We start from the raw sequence: 26064 nt of genomic DNA on the forward strand, positions 1-26064 counted from the left end.
TGGGGAACTCAAACACATGACTTACTTCAGTTTGCAAATACACAGCAGAAAATTTAAGAGCCAATAAAGCCAATAATACTGATTTCTTTATTACAGTGCCAGCTTACTTGCTGTCATTGGCTAGCAGTTGTGTCCTCCAGTTTATAGCTATCCGATAAGGACAAAGTCACAGAGAACTACAATTTCCAAAGTAATTGTTCTGCAGACAGAGATGAGCTTCTGCTTGCTCATCTCTGCCGTTTATTTTCCAAAACATGACATGAGTTCAAGAAAGCCAGAAATGTGTAAAAACTTTGTTAAATAAAATTAATAACCATGCTAACTATCGTGTTTAGCTAATAGGGAGAGGATAGAGTAAAGGAAGTATAGGTTTCATTTGTATTTGATCACGACATAGTTATTTTTCTGCCAGAGAATTATTTTCTTTTTTTTATTTTAAAGAGAGTGGTAAATGAGAAAGAAACAAACAAAAAAATAGAACGGTAGCAGCATACTAGTATCACAAACATAAACAAATCAAAGCAAGAACATTCAAAGTGATACAGGGTCTCAAGACAAAATAATACAAATCAACAGTGGTTGTTACATTACATATGGCTATCCTCAACTACATTGCTCAGATTACCAGATGTAAGAATGAAAGACTGCTCAGACCACTATAGGGAATAAGAAAATCATTCTTCAATAAAATAGTAGAGATAATACAGGGTTTCACCAGACAAGATGGTAGGAGCTCACCTAATGTAATTCCACTGCATATTGTTACCTTCAAATCAGTTGCTCAGACCACCAGACACACGCATGCACAATCGATCAGAACATGAAAAATTTTAATCATTAGCTGTTCATTTCAATACACCATCGGACATCAGCAATACAGTCATCGCAGCTATTCATATATATATTTATGTTTTGCCTTCCTTCTTTCTTTTTCCTTCTTGCCCTCATCCCAGTTGTTCCTTCCTTTGAGCAGTTTCTTTCCCTTTCCTATCATCTATTGTACATTTTGAGTTTTACCTAGTCTTTCAGGTTCCTACACCAAGGAGACAATGTGATGTTTGATGTCTTTAATTCTTCTGGGAAAATACCCAGAAGGGGAATAGCTGGGTTAAATGGGACTTCCAATCCTAGTTTTGTGAGGAATCTCCAAATTGATACTAATGGCAAATACATGAAAAAATGTTCTTCGTCATTGATCATTCAAGAATTACTTCTTGATAGGTTCAGTCAGACTAATAGTGGTACCGACTTCCTTGAGAACACACTGATGGTAAGGGGTCCAGTACAAGATATAAAAACTCCAGGCTGAACTTCTAGGTTACCTTTAAATATCCCCAAAGTGCTTAACATAGCTGTGAATATGTCCATTAGATCTAGCTTTAATATTTGTATTAAAATACCAATATTAAATAAATATTTTATTAAAATATTAAATAAATATTAAATAAATTCATTCCTGTTGGTTTATCTTTAACATTAAAATAAAGATGAGGATCACATTGCCACATTTCGTAGTTTGGACAGCTCTATCTCTGACACAGGCCCTCTATAAAGTAACCTCCCAACAACTCATTTATCCTAATTCCATTTCGTCGAACATCAACTAAGAATTTTCTCATTTTGTAATTTTTAATACTAGCTTTTTCCTCCTAAATTACCCAGGTTTAAATCCTCCTACTACAGCTTTTTAATTTAGTTTTGTAAACTGTACAAGTTATCTAAACTTTGGCCTATGTTTTTCCATCAGTAAAATCAGAGAGATAATATCAACTTCATAAAATTATTTAGCTATTTAAATGAGCTAATATGAATAACATGAAAAAATTGCATGGGAGTATCTGAGAGAGTAATCATTCAGTGGAATTTTACTATTCCTCGGTCTTCCAAGCCATCTAGTTAGGAAGGCACACCAAGTGGACACTATTTCAAAATTCTTGAAATATGGAGAGTAGTGTTTAATTCTGCCTTGGGAGGTGCCCAGTGATTATCATTACAATATTCCAAGGGCTGTACATATGCTTTAATAAAATTTATGCTGTTCTCATGTGTGCCGAGAATATATTATAATTACTATACAATTATTAATTCTAAATGAAAATTGAATTGGAAAAAACTAAATAATTTTCTTCAGTGAGAAGGTAGTTCATTGGTATATCTTGTCTGTTAGAGTATGCCCTTTCTATATTAGTCTCTCACTTTTTTCTTTTTTTTCTCTTTTGTTGATACCAAGAAAATACCATCTTTTTTTGCAATATACCCATCCTTCCTGACAACTCTCTTATTATCAAAGACATGAAAATATACTCTGAATTTATGCTATCTCAAGTTATTTGAAATAGAGCAACTTTCTATCCTTGAAGATAGAAAATTTATAGCTTTCTGACATGAAAAGGTTTCCATGGGAACAGACTAGAGCCAATCGATTTTGTCTGCCGCACAATCATAAAAACTGGGGAGGGGGCAGAGGGAGACTACTAACTGGCCACAGAGCAATAACATTTATCAAATTGTCCACTACCCTGGAAAAGCAGGCAAGATGAAAACTTATGTGCCACATGACTAATGGAAAAAAATAATATATTTTGCCTTGGTAATGGGACAGCTTGTCTCCAATGATTGCTGTGCCAGTTTTCCTTGGAGTCTGATTTATTGACACGTATTAGTGCTTGTGTTCACTGTATTGGGCTGTTTCATATACTTTTAGTAGCATGTGAAAGCATCATATCAGAATGAACCTGGAAAAACAAATTGAACTATACAAATCTATTTCTCTGCAGTTATTTATATACAGTTTTGGTCTTTAAAATCAAACCATACACTGGTAAGATTTATCAAAAGCATCAGTTATAGGAAAAGGTTAATGAAGAATAGAATGTGCAGAAAATGCTTTGCCTTAAACCACCAATTTGTGTTCATCAGTGGATATTTCAGTGGAAATTATTTAGCTTTTTAGGCCAGTTATCATTTTTTTAAAAAGGCAAAGAGCTCGACAGGTTATCAAACCCAATGTATGCCTTTTAATTAACATTTTGAAAATTCCTCTATCAGTGTCCAGGTAACTATTCTGATTTAATTTACTAATATCCTTATGTTCCCTCTCCTTAAAACCAGAAACCATGTATGTTCTGCCTTGCTACCTTTCCACCTTTCTCCTAGATGATGTCATATGGATTCTTCGCCTGTCCTTCACCCCATGACCCATTATTCAACATTTCTCCAGCTCAGATGGTTTTCCTAGTCTCAGCCACACATTTTAATTACATGCCAGATGCCCCCTAGGCATTATTAACAGAACAGTCCAAACAGAATTTATTATAAACCCTTACAAACCTCCACTTCTCCAATGAGTAACTGTCAGCTCAGGGTTTAACCTGAAAGCCTGATAATGGCATTACCACTGTAACTCTTTCTCATTCTTTGTAACAAGTCAACCACACACCATCATTGATTTTCTGTCTATCACAATTATGCCTCTAGTATATTCATTTGGCCATAGTTTTCCTTCCTAGTTTATTGATGGCCTTCTGTCTTCCAGGCATTATGCTCACGTTTTAGGTGCATTTGCTTATTTAAATGTTACATTCACCTTGTGAAGTATGTACTAGTATCCACATGACTCTCTCCATTACCGAATGGGGGAAACTGAAGACTATGAAGGATGAAGACACTCATAAAGTGTAGCAAACCAGGCTTGAGTCCAGGTGCAATTGCTAAGTCCACACCTATGAATCCTGGAGCTGTAGCTAGATCCTCTTATGTGCTAACTGCTTCCTGTCCAGCACCTATTGTGGATCTTGGACAACTGATGCCCTGCAACCTCTCTTGACAAGCAGCTGTGAGTGTTACACTGCTTCCATACTAATATCAAAGTGCCATTTGCCTCTTCTCATTCTTTTGACATTTGCAGTGATAGTGCAAAATGGGGGTGAAATATTCAGTGCCTTAGTAGGAATCAAGGGAGCAGCCTCAAACTGTAGGAGTAGTTTTTCTCTTCTTCATCAGCATATGTTTCAGTAAAAAAATAACTGTAAGAAATCTCTAGTAAGGCAGTAAAGAATAATTTTGTTAAACCTCAACCCTACAGACACGCATTTTAGTATTTTATACAATGAAATGGGAAGAATACATGAAGAATTTCTGCTGCACTCTGAAGCACCATTGTCTCTAGTCAAAGCATTTGTGCAGCTACTGGAGTCAGGAGTGAGTAAGTCACTTTTTTTTCGTAGAACACCATTTTCACTTGAAAAATAACTGACAAACTATGGTTATTCAGACTTTAGTATTTGGCACATATATTTTCAAAAGTGAACAAAGGAAAACCTTGTCATTTCAGGAAAAGCAAATGACAGCATTTGTTGTGAGTGTTAAAAATTGGAGCTTTCAAGTAGAAATTGGAATTCTGGAAAACTTTCACCTGCCACGGAGAGCTTGACAGCCTCCCAGTACATTTTCATGGCATCACCGATGACATTAACAAATGTGATTTTTGCATCTTACACAGTAAAATTTGTCAGAAGTGTGAACATTTGCATAACAATATGATATTTTCCAATGATCCCTGTATGATGGTATAGAATCAGGTACGATTAGTTAAAAGATGCATTCAACGGCAAAACTGATCAAAGCTTTTTGGATGTGGTTTCAGATTCCTCATTAAAACTATTTTAATAAACTATAATTTGCAGAGTCTTGATAGAATCCAATAACTTTCACAATTACTTAGAGGAAATTACTTTTCTTTGCCTTAACGGATCATTCTGTGAGTGTAAAAGAATCCTGAAACCAAAGCATTTGGAAACCATTGCTCTAGGATCATTTCTTTCCTATCCATCCTTCATTCTGCCACCATCTTTCTTTCTAACCTTCAAGTTGATCACTTTTCATCCCTGCCCTTCCACAGTGTGATGTACAAGAACCTTGGTGATCTATCCCACCTAACTTCCTAATCCTGCTTTGTACCACTCCCTTTGTGCAGGGCGGTGTCCACCACAAAAACTGTTTGCAGCTCTTCCCAAACTCTCCATTCTCTTTCTTGTCTCTGGGCCCAAATACGTGATGCCTCCTGCTCAGCATGTGTCTTATGATATATCTTCCATCCCTTCCCCAACTAACACTACCCACACCCCCCTCTCAAACTCATTTAGTCTACAGAAACTACTCCAGCATCACTTCCTCAGGGAAACTTCTGGAATCACATCCCTTGTGCCCTTCCATGGGCCCAATAATCACCAGTTGCATATAATTGCTTTATAATTATCTGTATAAACAAATGTCTCTCCAATTAGACTGTCAGCTCCTTGAGAAAAAAGAGCTCCAGTGCTGGGCTAAGCAAAGTTATTCATACATAGAATCTCAATAAATATTTCCCAAATAAATGATCTTCAGGTCCCTTCTGGGTTTGAAATGCTGTGGTCTGTTCTTATAACGGGCTGCACTGAACCAGTCTTCTTACTTATTAAAAAAAGATTGCATTTTCTTTCCTCACACATTCACATACCCAGGCTCTTTAGATTCTAATCAGAAGGAATATCTCCTCGGATTTTTCTGCCTTTAGCTTTTGTTCTTGAAAAGATAGTTCTGGTCAAAACTTACAATACTAAATCCAATGTATTTTAATAAATTATAATGTACATAAATTCATCAATAATATATGTCTCACTACCAATGCATCAGTAAGAATTAATTTTTAAGTCTGCTTAATATGAATATAAAATTATGTAAGAACTCTGTATAATAATTTCATCAAGAACAAGAAAGAATAAAAATGAAAAGAAATGTTCCAAAGAATTACGGGAGATTTCTGCACCACAGTGCTGTTGGTGAAACTATGAGAAACTCTGCTCACTGAATTCTTTAAATTCTCAGTTTATCCAAATATTGAACAAGCCCTAATTGCCCTCATAAAGAACACCTGAGAGTCTGAAACTGACATATCTTCTCTGGAGTTCGAGATACAATATGAGAATTCCAGAGACGTTTTACTTCCTTTTTATCAAGAACCAAATTCTTTACTCTGACCCTTCATAAATGAACAAGAAGGTGAATGTTCATTTCTTTGCACATAAATGTTTATAGTTTTGTGGCTACATATGTCCACATCCTTTTAGAGAAATCGCAATAATCTGGGAATATTGCTAAGAGATTTCCATATTTGATATTTTAAATTTAATTTTATTTTGAAAACTTACGGACCAGAAGCCTCTATAGCAAAGTCTTCTTGCCTGCATGATGAAATAGTTTGAAGAAGCTGAGGTTGTGCGAGGTTAAATGACACGGGGAAGCTCTTGGTGGCAGATTCTGTTCTAACCCAGATTTTCCATTCCAATCGCAGCATGTTTTTCATCTCACTGTTAGTTAATAAAGAAAACAAGGTAAAGTAAACTAAATGTTCAAATGCAGACATAACCTCTCTTCACCCCTAAAAAGCAGCCATGTTTCGGGGTGTTTTCATAAGACATGTTTGCCATGCTGTTGCTTCTTCATTTAGCACTTGGGAAGAACCCCAGCAATTCAGTTCATGACAGGTGATGTGAGACAGGTGCCTCACTTGTCTCTGGGTATTTGAGGCTTGCAGAAAATGCTTCAGCTCATTCTGCACTCAAAGCTCCATAACCCAGAGTCAGACTGTCCATATGGCCATCAAAATTGACATGAGATGACTGTGGACATTAGTTCAATTTTAAGCTGCCTGCCATAAATGTAGAAAGCAAAGAATAATTACTTTTCAAGTAAATTAGGATTACATGCAAGTTGTTAATTCATGTGTTACTTAATAAAGAGAAAAAGCGTTTTTTTTAAACCCAGACTCATAAAACATGAGTTCTTTTTAAAAATGGATAGGAAAAATTGTGTAACTATTTGACAGGCCTGATACTATAATACAACAATGCTATAAATACTAATTTGAAAACAACTAATATTAAAAACACTTTTGTCATTGGAACACATCAGAGAACTAGTAACTCAGGTATAAATCCAAGAAGCACATAATAAACTATACTCTTTTTCTCATATTACTGAAAGATCCAGAATTTCTCATATGTAAGCTCAGGATAGCCATCTAGGAAACTGCCAAGAACTACAAGACTTCTTGGGGATAAATCACTGTGGAGACTAGAATAAATTAGGGGCTGAAGGAGGTGTAGCTGTGGATGGAAAAAATGTCACTTGGATGCCATAGTTATAGATGCTTTTACAGAATGATTAATATACTCATAGTTTGTTGTTCTCATTGTTTCTATTTTCTATCTTGATTTTTAAAATGTGGTTTTGGCACAATGAAAATGCAATAACTGGTGCTCAACATTCATGCATCTGATTTCCTGTATTTTTGATAGTTTTGTCACATTTCCTGCAGATAAAAGGTTTTCCCTTACCTGGGAAATTGAGTAGGGGCCCTCTATCTGTCTACCTTCAGTCTTTCCCTTCCCATCCAGGTAACAGTTTTGCATAAATTTGCCCTGATATTTTATACCTCTCACTGCCTTCCTGAAGTTTCAAGATCAGTTAAGGTTGCAGCACAGCAAGATTTTGCTTAAAGGAGAATAGTTTGAATTACAGGATACTTGAAACCATAGCAGAAGGATCATGGCTGGCAGAACTGAAGATAATTTGATTATGATAGTTGACATTAATATAGTCATTATTAATTCCACAACTATCCTAGACACAACATCAATTAGCTCATTTACTTTTTATAATCCTGAGAGGTCAATTTTCCTGTGATTCCCATTTCATAAAGACTGTAACAATGTGAGGTTATATTTTCCAAGGTCACACATCTTGTAAGTGGCAGAGCCAGGGTTTAGGGCAGAGGAAATCTAATCACACAATCTGTCACCACTACTCCAATGGGAAGGTTCATGAAGAATATTAGAAATTGTCATGGAATACTTGAAGGACAGCAAACCAGCAGAGGAAATAAACATGTTCCGCATTGTCTCAGAAGGTACCTCAAAAGGTTCCAAGACAAAAAGTTAAAAGGGAAAGATGTGGCTTAATAAGAAAATGGAAATCTTACCCAAAGATGGGCCAATTTTTCTAGAGGCAGTGGCTTCCTTGTTTTTGCTGGTGTTGAGACCTTTTCTGGTGCTGCAATTAATGATACTGACAGCCAGAACTGATTGTGTTAGGCAAAAGTTCCTTTTCTAGCCTGCGATTTTTGAGTCAGGAATGTGTCACAATAATTTCATTGTTAAGAGCACTTCATTATTTGAGGAGTTGGTTAAGTTAGGAAAAGGAAGGGAGAGGGGAATAATGGCCACTTACCCAGTTTTGCTGATAAGTAGTATTAGCATTACTCTTTCACAGAAAGTATACTATAATACATTTTGGCTCAAAGGTTTCAGAGCAGACTATTGTTAACATTTTATTTTTTAATTGACTAATACTATTCCATATATTTATGGCATACAATGCAATATTTTAATATGTAAATACCTTGTAAAATGGCTAAATCAAGCAATTTATCACTCAGAACAAACCTTTGGTAGATTTTTAAAGAATTATTGAAAATGAGATCAAATGATAATGTTTCTGAATTAAAAGCTAGGAAAGCATAACTTCACAGTCATACCTTTAAAAATTACTAAAGACAATTAAATGGCATCCTGATGAGTTTTCTTATTCTCTTTCTGTCACTTGCCTTCCTCACTCGTATGCATTTTTTTCATTCACTGTAGATAATTCTTATGCAAGAAGCTAAACGTAATTAAATGTACAGGATGAAAAGATGGCACAGGCACTGCTGGTACCCCCAGGACCTGAAAGCTTCCGCCTTTTTACTAGAGAATCTCTTGCTGCTATCGAAAAACGTGCTGCAGAAGAGAAAGCCAAGAAACCCAAAAAAGAACAAGACAATGATGATGAGAACAAACCAAAGCCAAACAGTGACTTGGAAGCTGGAAAGAACCTTCCATTTATTTATGGAGACGTTCCTCCAGAGATGGTGTCAGAGCCCCTGGAGGACCTGGACCCCTACTATATCAACAAGAAAGTGAGTGTTGACTTTACACCTCCAATAAGTCTTCAACTAAACAACTAACTTTAATATATTTTTCTGATAGATTAATACAGTGTTGTACAGTGGTATCTCAGTGTTGAACAGCTCCAAGTTTGAAATGTCCACTCCTTCAACAGCAAAGTTCAAAAAAAAGAACTGCTATGTGTTCTTTTCTGGAGAGTCAAACAGAAATCTAACTTGAGAAAACCTGTAAGCGCCACGAGTGAGTCACATGTCACAAAATGGCGGCTCTTCAGTCTAAGTACTGCTCTCGCCCAGATAGGATAAGGTGCTTGTGTCAGTGCCTTTAAACATTCATTACTGTGCCTTCTTTGTGCTTTATTTGTGTAAAATATTGTAACCATGGCTCCAAAGAAAGTTAATGATACCAAGCGTCAAGCTACGAGGAAAACTGTGAGAACCATTATAGATTTAAAGAAGTCATTGTAAAGTTTGTTAAAGTTCTGAAAAAATGAATTTGTAAGTATAATTTGGGGGCCTCAGAACCAGTTATTCAGTTTTCCATTATTTCTTATGGGAAAAACAAGTTCAATTCTCAAACATTTTAGTGTGTTAGCTTAAACATGAATTTGGAACAGAGTTCGACAGCAGAGGTCTCACTCTATGCATATCTATAAATAGATATATATAGTGTTAGCTTAAACATGAATTTGGAACAGAGTTCGAAGCAGAGGTCTCACTCTATACATATCTATAAATAGATATATAAATATATACATATTGCTATAACTTTCCCCTATGGAATATTTTGTAATACTCTTTACTGTCACTTACTTTTATATAAAGTATAGTAAACTAAAACATTTATGAGATATGAAGAATTTGTTATAGTGAGGAAATATGAAGAAATTAACAATTTCTATTTCACAGTAATTGATATAACAAAACCTAAAATTAACATCAATAAAGCTAATTACCTGCTATTTAGCACATGATAGACACCCAGATAGTAGCTATGCAAAAATTTCAAATTTAATGCAACAATATTAGGAACAGATGTTGTACTTCTTGCTTTTATATTTCTTATTTGGCTTGGACTTTCTTCACAATCATCTGCTTTACAGAGGTCAATAAATAATCTTTGACTCAGCACCTACTGTACATAGATAGTACGTGTGGAAGCGTGTTCAATTAGAAATACATTTTGCTTTCTTTCCACTAATCTGTAATATGATCATGAGTGTCTCTTAGCCTTACTGACATTATGGCAGGCTAGATTCTGAGAAAACTACATATGATTAACACATTATTCTGAGGGAGAAAAAAAAGTGTCAAGATTAGAATGTTTTTAAAACAAACAAACCAGAACAAAACAAAAACACTTTGAATTGTTCTCAATCCATACATGGTTCAAAGCAACAGTTATAACTGTATTTTCCTAATGTTAGAATAACCACCTTGCTCTCTTAGAATTAACCAATTTCTATAGTTAAACAAGATGGGTGAAGATGCAATGCTTTCTAACTGACTATTTGGGCATTTTATTACCACAGTTTATGTTCTTCCTTCATCAGCATTAAAGGCAGCTCAATATAAAAACAAAGATAAATTACTATCACTATGAGTTGATGGCTTTGGATTAAAGAAGATATGAACACCTTAATTAGTCAAAGCAAACTGTTTAAGAAGGCAATGGTTGAAGAAATTGCACTCAAAGAATGCACAGTTTGAAGTTATAGGTGCTAGCTAAAGGAAATGACACTAATCACTCAGGATAAGACCCCTCCTCTTGCTTTAAAGGAATACTCCTCAGACTTGCCTGAACGTATCACCTGAGGATACTATTAAAATGCTGATTCTGATTGTACTGGCCTGGGTTGGGACCAGGTTTGTTATTTTTTTTTTTCCTCTTTGCAGTATTGGAGATGAAATTCAGAAGTGCTCTACCACTGAACTATATCTCCAGGTCCCTTTAAAATTTTATTTTGTGACAGGGTCTCGCTAAGTTCTCCCATGTCTAACTTGCTATCCTTTTGCCTCAGCCTTTCAAGTTACTGGGATTATAGACTTGTACCACCCTGACCCATGCAGCCCAAGAGAGCCTGAATTTCTTACAATGAACATTAGATGATATCTATCATGATACAGGTAGAATGTCAGCCACACTTTGAGTAGCGATCCTTGAAATATTTTACTTACTTGAAGTAATAAAAGCAAATTGAAACAGTTAAACAGGTTCCTTTTATTCCTTTTAAACTAGTTTCAAAACATTTGCACTAAATAAATATTCATGTACTTACAAATAAAATTTATTTCAGTCCTATACTACAGAATAAATAGTTTTGAAATTTAGCTATTCTATTATTATAGATGACTATTATAATGAGACATACCCTAGGAAACTAGAGGGGCATTCTCCTCTGAGAATCATTGATCTACAATATTTATGTTTGGAAATGTCTTCAAAAGGAGAGGGGCATGATTTACTATGACATAATTAAAAGCATTTACTACTTAAAGAAAAGGAATTGAACCAGTTGGTATGATTTTGGAAAGAAAAGGAGAATAACAGAGCTAAGCATAATGCAATGGAGACAGATCTTTAGAAGTAGGACTGAAAATGGTGTTTTCCTCCCAAAGGCTTGGCCAAGTCATTGTAAAGGGACTATCACAGCTGCCTAACATGACAATAAACATTCTGTAACATTTAGTTAAGAGCTGGTTGGGACTGTATGTATAACAAGGAAGCTTCTACTTATAATTTCTTCGCCCATCAATCTACTAAATGAAAAGTATATGTTAATTATTCCTTTGGAATTATTTCATCTACAATATGTGAAAATATTATTTCCTATTATAAATAGATTGGTGTCTGATTTTCTGTGCCAGGCTTTTAAGTTCAGTTAATGTGAGTCTTCCACTGCGTGCTGCTGGCATAGTCCATTTTTATCATCTCCAGGAATGAGTACCAAACTTGGACCATGATTTATTCACAGTTGTGTGAACCATCTTGAGAGGCTGTTAGCTAGCTGCAGTATTTTAATTCATGAAGTATTTATATGGGGAATATCAAGACACTACATGAGTAGTCTGTGATTTTCAGGAGTTTTGGAAGAAGTCCTAGAATTTTAAAACATGGCATGAGTCTATGTTAATTGTATGAAATAATATGGGTAAAAGGCATCTTAAAAATGCCGAGTTTAGTCAGGTGTGGTACCTATGATCCCTGGCCTGGAAGGCAGGAGAATTGCAAATTCATAGCCATCCTGGGTTATGGAGCTAGTTCACGGACAGCCTGGGCTACTTAGTGAAACCCTAAATAAATAAATACATACATACATACATACATACTGTACAGCGTAATAATGTAACTGTTGCCATTAAATTGGTGGTAGATTTTAGTAGCTAATTTAACCAGATAGGTAACATCACAACACATCTTAATGACTTTTAGGTTGACTAGAAAAATGACTTCAAAATAATGACAATAGACTAGGGTAATAGTTTAAAAATAGTGCCAGTGATAATAATAGCTAACATCTGCTGTACTCATACTGTGTTGGACACCACTTGAGTGCTTTAGCTTGTTCAATATTCAGTGAACTAGTGAGGCAATTACTATTGTTAGCCTCCGTTTATGTATGGGAGCTGAGAAAGGTTGATGAAATTAGCAGGGTCTCACTCCACAAGTGGTGGATTCAGGAACTGAGCCTAAACAATTCAGCTCCAGAGTCAGAGTTCTTAATCAACAAGTGAAATTACATATAGTGTGAATTAATATAACAAAGGACTTACAATTTTTTTTTTTTTTTTTGGTTTTTCTCTGGTACCGGGAACCGAACTCACGACCTTGCGCTTGCCAGGCAGGCGCTTTTTGCCACTGAGCTAAATCCCCAGCCCCTAGGACTTACAATTTAGTTGTATCTTTTTTTAATTCTGTGATATATATGCTTCTACACATTGACATGTAAAACTTACTCTTACTTCAAAGTGGCAAAATTTTTAGCAAACTCCTAAGATGTGCATTTGGCTGAGGAAAAGAAATAAATAGCATTCCAGAGTAAAAAAATTTCTGATTCAACATGTTTTCAGCTATAGTATTTATTATGTTAGTAGAAACATGTCTTAATTTTTAAAGACACAACATTACTTAGAAGGCTGACTTTAGAATTGGCACTATTCATCCACCACCTAATTATCTATCATGTTCTCAATTTTTGGTTAGGAACATCATCAATAATATCAGAGCCCCAAATTTCTAACACCTTTCTTGCAATTCTTTCACTATACAAGACATGGGTATTTTTTTCCACATTTCTCATAACAGAATTTTCTTTGTGTCAGATGTTATTTTCTAGAAACAAACTGGCACTTTGTCCTTTAGGCTTCCCTGTCTTAGAACCTGTGAAGTCATGAAGACAATCTTAGGGTGTGCACCTCAATTTCAGTACTTCTGCTCAGGCTAATCTTGCAGGAGGGGCACAGTGCCCCATGTTTAAAAGGACCATTGCTTCCCACTCACTGTGTTTTTGGAGATATTTCAAAATAAAATTCCCCCCTAATATTGCAAAACTTATTTTTCAGGGAAACTGGTTCCACAAAAGCATGAGTTAAGGTACCTTAAATTATAATGAAGTTTTGCATGTTACTACTGCTGTTGAGTGCATAAGTGTGTCTTCATTGTTTGACTATAATATTAAATGATCCAATCCCATGAGTCAAGAAAAGCTTTTAATTCTTCTGTGCTTCCAGGGCAGTCTTCCCAAGGTCTACTGCCCCTTGCAGATAATCCTTCTATTAGAAACAGGTAGCTCACTTAGCCTCTTACTCTTACTTATCCAGTGCAGTTTATTGAATATGATTAGTTGGGTAATAGCTGGCTCTGTGGTCTTAAATACAAAAGGGTGATAAACAGAACATTTGTCTTCCCTGACCTTTATACTCACAATATAAATATTTCTGCCTACCTCTTCAAACAGAACAGGTTGTCAGTGAACATGAATGTATGGGATACTGCCCTTAGTTAAAGAGTAAAAACATATTTTTGAATAAGTCAGTATATAGAATAGATGCTGTAAATGTGAACAGCATCTTAATGGCAAACCAATATTTTATTAAAACAAGTGTTTCTTTGCAAACTACCCTATTAAATACTGTGGGAAAAATGAAGAAGTAGATTACAGGCTCTCTGTGGCCAGTGGTTTATAACATCTAACCCAGTCCTGCTTGGAATGAATACTACATGGAAATTGCTACTTGACTGATTACAAGCAACATGTAAAAGAGTGCAAATGAACATATTAAGGGTCACTGGTAAGGAAATAATTAGGGAGGACTGATCAGAGGACAGCAAAAATATGCAAGGCAGGAGATCATTTTGACAGTTGAGAACATCTCTAGCAAGCAGGGTTTAAACCCTGACTTCACAATAGGATCACCTGAGGAAGTTTTTAAAAAGCACAATACAATCACCTGAGAAAAATTTTTTTAAAATACTCAAACCTATATCATCCTCCAAAAATTTTGATTCAGTTGGTCTGAGGTGGGACTTAAATTAGCAATTTAAAAATCTCCACGGAACATTCTAGTATACAAGGTGTTATAAGAACCTCTGATAAATAGTGGGTCACTGTAGGCTGGACCTTATTTTCATGTCCATTCTGGAGACATCCTCCTGAAAAGGCAAGGAGTTTGCACATGATGACTTCCTTGGTACTGCCTTTCTCTAAGGATCCGTGACACGTTTACAGGGTCAGATGGAGAGCTTGACATTTGTGAGTGGGATTGACAAGACGGATAAACTGGGGGGAGCAGAGATGACTTTGGTGGGAAAAAATAAGACAATTCTAGAGGGATGCGGTAGGTGATCCCTGGGCAGCGTAGCTGAAGTGCTAAGCTGATCATGAAGCATTTCAGATGATAGAAATTTAGCCACGGAAGATTCTTTCAAGTGATGTATTTCAGGCTGATTTTCAACACAGATGTCTCTTCTCAGTATTAGCTGAGAAGCTGATCCTTGCTCACAGGACCTATAGAATCCATGAAACAAGGTAATTCAACCTACTTGAATAGTTTTAAGTAGTGAGAGCTACTTTAGAGACCATAGCAAGCCATTACAAACTTTGCAGTTAAAATATTTGATATAATTAAAATATTTGTAAAGGGTTATTTTAACAGCAATGTGTACTGAATACCGAAGCTGAAGTTACCGAAGCTGAAGACAGATGGTAAGCTTTAAATAGAATCGAAATCTGTAAAGCTGCAGTATAATTTAGCAAAAATCTTTGTGTAGGATATCAGTTTGTATCAGCAAGTTAGAGTCTTGGAGACAGATTAGATAATAGTAAGTTGAATTTTTACTTGCAACTGTATGTTAATTTAGGGGAGAAATACCTAGTGTATTTATAGCATACATCTAACATGTTTGCACTGTACTACCTTATTTTTTTATAACTGGTTTAAAGAAACAAATTTGAACAAATAAATGAGGTTTTAAAAAGGTGTGTTAAACTATTGTTAGACTCTTCAAATAAGCTACATGTCTAACTCAGTGATTTTTTTCTCATATTTTCTCTTTCAGACTTTTATAGTATTGAATAAAGGGAAGGCAATTTTCCGATTCAGTGCCACCTCTGCCTTGTACATTTTAACTCCGCTAAACCCTGTTAGGAAAATTGCTATTAAGATTTTAGTACACTCATATCCTTTTTATGTGAACTGTCTAAATGCTATTTGAAGCTTGATTTTAAAGGAGATGTTATTCTCACTTTTAGATATTTGTGCAGCTTTTGAAATTACTGGTAACATTATTAGTTTAACTAATATTCCTATCAGTTTTGTGCTGTTGATGCGGTAGCAAGATTGTTATAGCTTTATTATTGATAGTAGAAGTAAGTGCAAAACCATGATAATGAATGTACAAATGAGCATCATGCAGTAGGAGCAGGAACGAATTTCCTTCACACTTCCATTAGCCTCAATCAAGTCATATATAACTACTTGTAAAGAAGGACTCCACTGCAGTCAGTGCTCTTATCTGGATTGCCAAATGTTGACCATTTTATCTTGTCTCTATTTAGCCCCCAGTCTATCCTTCCTTCCTTCTTAAATATTTATTAACTGTCTACTTTAGACCTTTTGCCTAGTTGAAATATAATAAAAAGTTGTTAAATTTAAAATTATTTGTGGGCTGGTGTGTAGTTCAGTGGCACAGCAGCCGTCTGGCATGCTTAAAACCGTGAATCCTCAACACACACACACATTTATAATATCAATCAGAAAGTATATGTGAAAGGGAAGAATTCATGTTAACTTCAATAAAATATTAAGTAATGATCAAACAAAAAGTTGATTATAAGGCAGTGTTCAAGAATGTCTACTCTATATAGACAAATTCAAAGCAGGCATATGTGCAAACTAAAGAAAAACCGATTTTCCTGGAGACACAGCAAATTCGCTGGATATCTTTATGAAGTGTGTTTCAATTCTCTCATCCTATGACTTGATATTGGAAAGTATTTATGTTTAAAAATATTTACCTCAAAATAATTCTAAACTTTCATAGAGTGAAATCTGTTTTGTTATACAAGAGAAAGGAATTGTAATTCTCAGGAGTACTTTAGAGTAGTGCTTCTCTGGTGTGGTACGGTGTAGACTAGGTACACGAGGTTAGGTAGATGCCCTGGTGGGTCCCTCCTCATTATAAAGTAAAAATAGAAAATTTGAAAATAATATTACCTTATCAGCATGAAGTTGTTCCTCCTTTACTATGTTGCAAACTATAGAGAAATGAGTTACATCACTAGCAGGTTACTTGAGCACCTCTTTTTACTAGAGTTCCGAGTCAATTTGACCCTTTAATGTACTGGTTTATATATTCTCAGGCTTTATATATTGCATTCATTAGTCAGTGGAGAGTTATACCTGAAGTGCAAATAGCTGCTTTTGTCATATTATAAACTTAAAGAATGGTAGTGGAGCTTCACTACATGAAATGGGGTGTAAAATAATCCCCACTTGCTTCATATAGATGCTTGTTAAATTAAGTTTTATGAATAAATGATGTGAAAAAGTAGACTAGATCATACGACAGGCTTTGAAGTATCTTTTTTAAATCATTGTTTTAATACAAATGAGGAAGATTAAATTCATAGTTGTCCTATGTTGATTAATTGCTTTTTTATATTGGAATGCTTTAAATGGCCATTACAACAAACTAATGTTTATTCCTTAACTGTAATCTACTTTATTCAGCATGCTTATCATGTGCACTATTTTGACCAACTGTGTATTTATGACCTTGAGTAACCCTCCAGATTGGACAAAGAATGTCGAGTAAGTAGGAATACTTCTTGGAGTATTAATGAGTATAAATGCACTCATTCTCTGGCGGTGTCTTTGTAATTGTGTCTCCCTATAGTTTCCAGTTTCTGAAATCAAGCTAAATACTTCTACCTAAGAAAAGTTATTTCCATAATATTACAGACTATAAGGGAAATTGTTTGGGGGAGTTATTTTTTTCTATGAGGTAAGTACTTTTGAAACCAATTCGCAATGGTATCTGTTTAAGAGAAATTATGAATTAGCAGATGCTTACTGGTGAACGAAACCCATCACTGGGCCTGAAAGTGATGACTCAGTCACACTTGTGCATTCTAGATATAGTAATACAAAGATCACAAATGCTGGTGGAGTAAATTATTTTACTTTAATATTTTATTGTTAGTGTTGTCTTCTGGTTAACCAGATATGTGTTTAGCTCTATATTATTTTTTATTTTAAAGAGAGAAAAAAACAATGAAAATATTGCAAAATTTCAAAGCAAGATGATAGCAAATTAACAGTGATTACTAGGGGCTGGGGATTTAGCTCAGCAGCACAGCACTTGCCTGGCAAGCACAAGGTCATGAGTTTGATTCCCAGTACCAGAAAAAAAAAAAAAAGTGATAACAATGATTACTATATTGCATATTGTTATCTTCAAAGTAGTTGCTCAGATTACCAGATACAGGCATGCAAAATTGATCAAACAATAAAAGCACTAACTGTTCCTTTCAATTAACTAATAGAAATTACTAGTACAATTATCTTAGCTATATTGTGTATATATACATATCTTATTTTTTCCCTTCCTTCTTTTCCTTTTTCTCTCATCCCAGTTGTTCTGTCCTTTTGAACAGTTTCTTTCCCTTTCACTATATCTATCATACCTTTTGGATCTTATTTACTCTTTCAGTTTCTTACACTAGGGAGACAATACAAAGTTTACACATGTGAATCTCTTATTTTACTTATGCGTTATGGTCTCAAGTTGCATCCATTTACCTATAAAGGCCTCGAGTTTATCTTTCTTTATAGCTGAGTAGTACTTCACTGTATAAAAATACCACATCTTTTTTTATCCAATCCTTAGTTGATGGGCATTTGAGGTGTTTCCAAGATTTAGCTATTACAACTTGTGCTGCTATAAACATGGATGAACATATATTGTTGTGGGATGATGTTTTCATTTCTTCTGGAAAAATAGCCAGAAGGGGAATAGCTGGGTTGAATGAGACCTCTAATCCTAGTTTTCTGAGGATCTCCACACTGATTTCTACAGTGGTTTTACCAGTCTACACTCCCACCAATGATGGAGAAGGGTTTCACCTTCCCCACAGCTCTGCCAGCATTTGTTACATTGGTCATTCAAAAAATGCAAATTACAACAGCACTGAGATTCCATCTCACCCCAGAAAGAATAGCTATATTCAATAAATCAACTGATACCTCTATATTATTATATCAGACTTTTTGATTACAATATGGTTATTTTTTAATTGTTTAAACTAAGTAACAATTTCAGGGTGTAGGTTATTTAGACATAGGATGTGAGCTAAAACCCAGGAGATTATGTGCTCTGTAAAGGAAATAAAATGTCTTCTGAAAATCTGTCCTCCAAAAATAACAGGGCTTCAGGCAAGACATGTTTAGGGTGCATCACTCAAAACTTATGCAACTTCGTAACTAGAGTACTCATTAAACAAAATAATGATCTCAATAAAAAGATACTTACGCAGTTATTCTTACAATATGTAAACCTAAAAAAAAGTCACAGCCATCGAGTCCTTAAATGCTTTAAAAACTAATCTTCTTCATCCTTTTCCCCTTGACATAGGAACTCAGAGGCATTTGATATCACCAAAAGAAAATATTTGATTATGCGTTTTAAGACAGGGAGAAAATCTAAGCACAGAGATTCTTGAGGATTTCAACCCTTCGTTTGCACTAAAAGAAAACATTTCTACTGGTTTCCTGCATTAAAATTTTGCTCAATTAAATTAAGTGTAATAATAAAATCTTCTTTGTTTCAAAGTATTATATGCTGGGAAAACTGTGCATGAACTAACACAATTTCTATATCAATCAATATTCCCTTGCCAGGCACATATGAGGTTATTTGTATGAAAGATATGCGTTTTGCAGTGAAACAGAAAGTGTTTGAGTCATGTAGAAATAGTTCAATACCATGACCAAGTGTTTGATTGGTTTAGTGAAAGAATCTATACATATATATTGATACTGGAGTTTCAACCAAGGGCATTGTACCACTGACCTACGTCCTCAGCCCTTTTTAATCTGGGACAGAATCTACTTAATTTGCTTAGTCAGGACTTGAACTCACGATTGTCTTGCCTCAGCCTCCCAAATTCTGGGATTACAGGTGTATACCCACATGTTCAGGTTTACTCTCATATTTTTAAAGTAATGCCCAATAGAGCTGAGATATAACAGACACTGCCACTTCTTATTTCTATGCATTTTATAGGTTTCTGTGAGAGCTGATGGCACCCTTGTAAGCCATTGCTAGTGACATAACATGTTAGCTGAAGATGTTTTAAAGAGTATTTTCTAAAATACTTTCTTAAGTCATCATAATGAAGAAGCCATTTTTTACTCTGGAACAGGCAATTTGTGCTTGTATCAGTTACACCCATGATTTTGCTGTTAACAAAGTGGACATACCCACATAAAACAATTCTGTGTATGTTTTCCCCAGCAGTAATTATGGAAGATAGGTAAAGGTATATTTGAATTTGGGACTCTCCTTTTAAAGGAACAATGTTAACTTAGAAAGTTATACACATTATGAAAACAGACTTGGCTTTACAAGTTCTTGATTTACATCTTTCAGTTAGAAAACTTTGCACAAATGTTCTGAACAATTATTTCTTGAAACATGACAACTAGGCAGCAGGGGGGAAAAAGCAAAATATGAATGGTTGTTGCCAGAAAAAAAAAAGAGTCTGATGAAAATAGAAGATAATTCAATTCTGAGATGCAACCAAAAGACCTTGATATCAGAAGCAAAGTGTGACATAGCAGTGTGGTCTGACAATGATGGAGGTTAGAGATGGGACTCCTAATTATGGCAAAAAAGCTTGACATGGGCAGCAGGGACAGCATGATCAGGGGTTGATGGGGGCTGAGCCAACAAAGATGAAAGTCTCTTCTTTCCCACTCACCTGTCCAATCTGTTTGCTAATAAGTACTTGGGGGACCTAATTTGTGTAAAACTCTGTTTAAATTTTAAGCTCTAAGACTTTCTTTTATACACAGCTACCAAAACCATACACTCCAAGTGTCCCATAAATGTTTTGTTTTGTTTTGTTTTGTTTTGTTTTGCCAAAAATAAAAGTAGAAGTGGTGACTTTAATCTTACTCTCAGTAACTCTGTAGATAACATAGCATAGCCTGAGCAGAGCCTGTAGGGCTTTATGCCCTAATGTGATGAACAGATGTTTTTAAAGGCCAGCTATCTCTCCTAACAGAAATGTCATGGCAATTACTCGCAGCACACAAAAATCTAAGTTAAAATGTAAGTGCGCATAAGCTTGGGCTTATAAAATAAAACTCTTCCTAACAGTGAGGTACTTCATAATAAGTAAAAATAGTGATAATATTTGTCACTCATGAAACCGATTTTGGTGGGAAAAATAAAAGAGGTCTGTACTTAGGAAAATTGGGTGTGAAGACTTCTGCACACATTTTTGTTTAATCTTTTGTTTCCTTTTATGAAAGAACTTTCTGTTCAAACATTTCAGAAATACCTATCCTAACATTTTTCATGGGTATAATACTGGTAGACAAGAAAATATAATGAATTATAATAAGATTAAATCAAATCTTTATGGTTTGGGGGTTATATTCTGAAAAACAAATGTAAATTTGACTTTTAAAGAACAAGGGGTTTGAAAATAAGAACTCTCAACTATCTTTGGAAGAAATTGCAATAGAAGTAACTTTTATCATCAATGCTCAAAGGAAAAAAAGACTAGCAATACACCACACTAGAGCAAACCAAAATATTTTTCACCATTATGGAGGCTGAAATTTGGATTCAAGTAAACTATTTGGTCCAAATTATTTGATCCCTGCATAAAAATAGTAGCTGATACAAGGTTAGATTTAAGAATTTTATTTATCTGTTAATTTTAGTAATTTTGCAGACATACGCATAAAATAATAGAGAATTAAAACATTTCTTGTAATTGTATATGTGTATCTTTATAAAATCAAGTATGTATTTATATATAAAATTATAATTTCTACATATATAATCATAAATTAGAGAAAGAAAGAAAGGAGAGAGAGGAAAGAGATGGAGTAGTTTTATAACTTTACACTTGACACCTATTGAACCAAATGAAAGAAAGTATATTCCCTAAACAACATGTAAAATAGTCTTAAACATGAGTCTAATCATTTTGAAATTTTAGTGGAAATATTTTATCTTAAGTAAATGGATCCAAGCTACTTTACCTTTTAGAGTTGTATTGCCCAATTTAAGAGTTTGCAGCTACCTATTGTTATTGAAGCTTACAGTCTGGCTAGTTTTAATCACTGAAATAATAATATTCAGGATATATGATTTAAATAAAATATAATATGAGAACTAAGTCTACTTGATCTTAGCTTTTATTTGGCCACTAGGAATTAGAATATTACACTGTGTCTTGCATTATATTTCTATTGGACACTGCTATTCTAAAGAGGCAAGTTTAATGATTATCCATAAAATATACTAAGCTATTATTCTAAAGCTTAATTTAATTAGAACAGATTCTTTTCAGTAGAATGTATTTTCACTTCAGTTTAACCCTTAACTTGGTCTTATAACAGTAAGTAAATTAATACATTTTTTGGTGAATAGAAATAAGGAACAAACTTTTAGTGAATTAAAAAATAACAAAAATGCAGTATTTGTCGTACTTCAAAATCTATTTTAACAGTACAAGTGAAATTGCTAATTTTGGCTTGGATGCTTTTTCCTAGATACACATTTACTGGAATTTATACCTTTGAGTCACTTATAAAAATATTGGCAAGAGGGTTTTGCTTAGAAGACTTTACATTCCTTCGTGACCCATGGAACTGGCTGGATTTCAGTGTCATTGTGATGGCGTGAGTACTTTTTTAAAATTTGACAAATGAAAAGAAATTAAAATATTTGTAGCATAAACTAGGTTGTTGAAATGTATTTTAAATGTAGACCTGTCTTACAAGTTAAATCAACTACATTCCTCATATATATTGAGAGTACATATTAGAATACATATTACAAACTAAATTACCTGGTAGTTGAGCTATAACTGAAATTACTTTCATGTTCCATAGCCTTTGTACTCATCAAAATGAAGTTATTCATTGACTAAACTTTGAAACAACAACTGTACTTTGATTAGTTTTTCAAACAAATATATTCAGATTAGGAAAATTACATTGAAATAAGGCAACAAATTTTTTTTCTTTAAAGGCAACTTTCAGCCTATGGCACCCTGAGGTCTATAGCAATTTCACTTTGTTAAACTGAAGGGGCTCTATGTGCCGAATCCAACATTAATTCATTATTTAGTATGAACTTTGCCAAAACTATCAGTAACTCTGATTTAATTCTACAGGTATGTAACAGAATTTGTAAGCCTAGGCAATGTTTCAGCCCTTCGAACTTTCAGAGTCTTGAGAGCTCTGAAAACTATTTCTGTAATTCCAGGTAAGAAGAAAGTGGTGTAAGGTGGTAGGCCCCTTATATCTCCAACTTTTCTTGTGTGTTATCGTGTTTGTGTGTGAACTCCCTATTACAGATATGTGACAGAGTTTGTGGACCTGGGCAATGTCTCAGCGTTGAGAACATTCAGAGTTCTCCGAGCACTGAAAACTATTTCAGTCATCCCAGGTGAGAGCTAGGTTAAACACCGAGGCTGACTTTAAATATACTGCAATAATAATACTGCCATTGAGGTCAGGATCATAGCATTAGCCTGCTTTATTATTCTTTATCATATACAAGGATGACAAAAATATTTCTATGCCAGTTCGGTTTCTAAAATTTTAGGAATTTTATGCTTATATAAAGTCAGCCTCTGAGTTTAACAGAAAATTGCATGAGATATCTATTTAAAAAGTAACTGGTTTCTGTCTCATTTACAATGTAAAATTTTTCTCTTGCATTCTGATAAAGCTTTGCTACCATGGCTTTACAAACTGATTTCTATTTTACCATTTGCTGCAGATCTATTTTTAAAATAGATCTTTTATATAGGAGAAAAGATTATTATGGAATGCCATGCATATGGCATGGGATTTCTATTATCTTAAAATTCTTTTCTCCTGGAAATCACTGCTACTTGGAGGCAAGTGTGCAGAGTGGTTTGGAGGGAAACAGCCTCATGAAACACAAAATTCCAAAGGGCAGAAAATTACAATCACTTTATCTTTTACATGTGTATGGTAGTGCATAAAAACCATACCATACTTCCTTCCTAGGTGTATAAACTTTCATTTTAAACCTCCAGAAAGCACACAGTCTGTACATAAAGTTTGCTTTTCATATGATTTACAGTTCATCTGGCTATCCATAAAGCTTTGACGTCTGTGTAGCCAAGCAATCATTTGTTGGAAAGCAGAAAGTATGCAAATATTAAGAAGAAAAAAATATTGGTTTAGGGCTCTCCTCATTAGCTGATACGCAGTTCTCTCTCTTTAGGCTTAAAGACCATTGTGGGGGCGCTGATCCAGTCGGTGAAGAAGCTCTCTGATGTCATGATCCTGACTGTGTTCTGTCTGAGCGTGTTTGCTTTAATTGGGTTGCAGCTGTTCATGGGCAACCTGCGGAATAAATGTTTGCAATGGCCCCCAAGCAGTTCTGCTTTTGAAACCAACACCACTACCTATTTTAATGGCACAATGGATTCAAATGGGACATTTATTAATGTAACAATGAGCACATTTAATTGGAAGGATTACATTGGAGATGACAGTAAGTATTGCCACATATGTTAACCTTAGAGTTGCTGAATGTGTTTACAACTAGAATTGAGGCTGCACATGTGAAGCTCCCTTTGCAAATGCACATTATTGGTGTACACTTTAGAAAGAACTGTAATAATTAAACTTTGGTTTATTCCTAATATGAATAGGATTAATATGAAATAAAGTTTATTATTTATATTAACAGGTCATTTTTATGTTTTGGATGGACAAAAAGATCCTTTGCTGTGTGGAAATGGCTCAGATGCAGGGTAAGGAATCATTTTTAAAAATAAGATGTAGAACATTTTGCAGCAAACATTGGTAGGGAAAATATATATTACACGTAAATAATAAAAATAGTGCTGCCTATCTACCTTGTTTGACTTAGTGGATTGCCACTGGCAGGAACTTTCTCATGAACTACTTGTAGGAAGGCAAAAGTTACTACCACTATAGAAGAGAGTTTGGCAATTTTTACAAAATAAACACAATCTTGGCAGAAGATAAAACAGCAGCATTGCTAGACATTTCACCAATCAATTTGAAAATGTGTCTGTACAACTGGTGTATGAACATTTACAACAGCTCTATTTATACTCGCCAGCTATTACAAGTAACCAGTATGTCCTTTAGTATGTGAATGAATAAACTTTATATATACATTGTATATACATGCAATGAAATTTTACTCAGTGTTAAAAAGAAATGAGCTACCAAGCTACAAAAAGACTTTTGTCTCATACAAAACATGAAAACTACATGTTTCTACATGAAAAAAAGCCACCCTGAAACAGCTGCACAATAATGCCAATTACATGACATTCTGGAAAAGACAAAACAATAGAGACAAGGACAAGGTCAGTGTTTGCAGCGGTTCATGATGGGATGTTGACTACTGAGCATAGGGGAGATTTTTTTTTTATTTCATTAGTACATTGCACTGCATACAGTTGAAAATCATCTTGGGGAGCGGGTACACAAACATCTAGTTTTTCTTCCCTTCCCTTCTTCCCTCTCCTCCTGTAATTCTCTTAACCCAATTTTTATTCCTGTTGATATTATTAATCTTAGCTCATTTTATGGCATAAAGTGTTTATATTCATTGAGGTTTCTAGGCTTCTGCACATGACAAATTTTATTCTACTTTTTCCCCTTCCCCTCCTCTTCACCCCTTACCCTTGTTCCCTTGAACCTCTTACCTATTGCAAGACATCTATCCACTTGTCCCCTTCTATCCACCCTTTATTGTTCTCTTTGTTTGCACATTGTCTCACTCAAATGAAAGATGCCATACAGGATTTAAGCTTGTGAGTCTGGCCTATTTCATTCAAAAATATATTTTCCAGGTGCACCCATTTTACCACAAATGTCTCAGATTTGTCACTTTTTGTAGCGAGGTAGTACACCAAGATAGTTTTGGACTGGAAAAATCCCTTGATATGATTCTGTAATGGTGAAAACAAGCCAGTCAACATTTGTCAAAATTCATTGAATGAACAGTGAAATTTAATGTCTGCAAATTATTTTTAAAAACGCTTTATGAAGGTGGGATTCCAGGAAGAATTAAAAGAAGAATGTGACACAAATAGTTCAGTGTAAATGCATGACACAAACTTATTGGAGGAAGTGGGGTAGCGATGTGGAAATGATTGGAGTCTCTGAGACTAAAGACACACAGCATGCCAGTCTGCAAAGTCCATTCTTGTAGCAGTGTGGACTGATAATCCTGAAACTGCTAGTGCATGTGTGCTGAGATTAAGTAAATAGATAGTGGATGGAATAACAAGTTAAAAACAAGCCAAAAGAGAGGT

General features: G+C 34.8%; 1 protein-coding gene across 3 annotated transcripts in view; it reads left to right on the plus strand.

Annotated features, from left to right (window-relative positions):
- The window catches only part of Scn3a (sodium channel, voltage gated, type III alpha subunit), a 112851-nt gene that overhangs the window by 19166 nt on the left and 67621 nt on the right, over positions 1-26064 (plus strand). For 2 of the 3 annotated variants that reach the window (XM_013518814.1, XM_005393300.2), the window contains exons 3-9: positions 8682-8995; positions 15543-15661; positions 17207-17296; positions 22277-22405; positions 23086-23177; positions 23988-24260; positions 24459-24522. In XM_013518814.1, coding sequence (XP_013374268.1) covers positions 8732-8995; positions 15543-15661; positions 17207-17296; positions 22277-22405; positions 23086-23177; positions 23988-24260; positions 24459-24522 — 1031 coding nt within the window. In that variant the 5' untranslated portion in view covers positions 8682-8731. Of the gene's footprint in view, positions 1-8681; positions 8996-15542; positions 15662-17206; positions 17297-22276; positions 22406-22902; positions 22995-23085; positions 23178-23987; positions 24261-24458; positions 24523-26064 lie in introns of all 3 variants that reach the window. The other variant, XM_005393301.2, reaches the window with a different exon arrangement.

This window comes from Chinchilla lanigera, unplaced genomic scaffold (assembly GCF_000276665.1).
Source record: "Chinchilla lanigera isolate Chin_1 unplaced genomic scaffold, ChiLan1.0 scaffold00048, whole genome shotgun sequence".
Classification (NCBI taxonomy): Eukaryota; Metazoa; Chordata; class Mammalia; order Rodentia; family Chinchillidae; genus Chinchilla; species Chinchilla lanigera.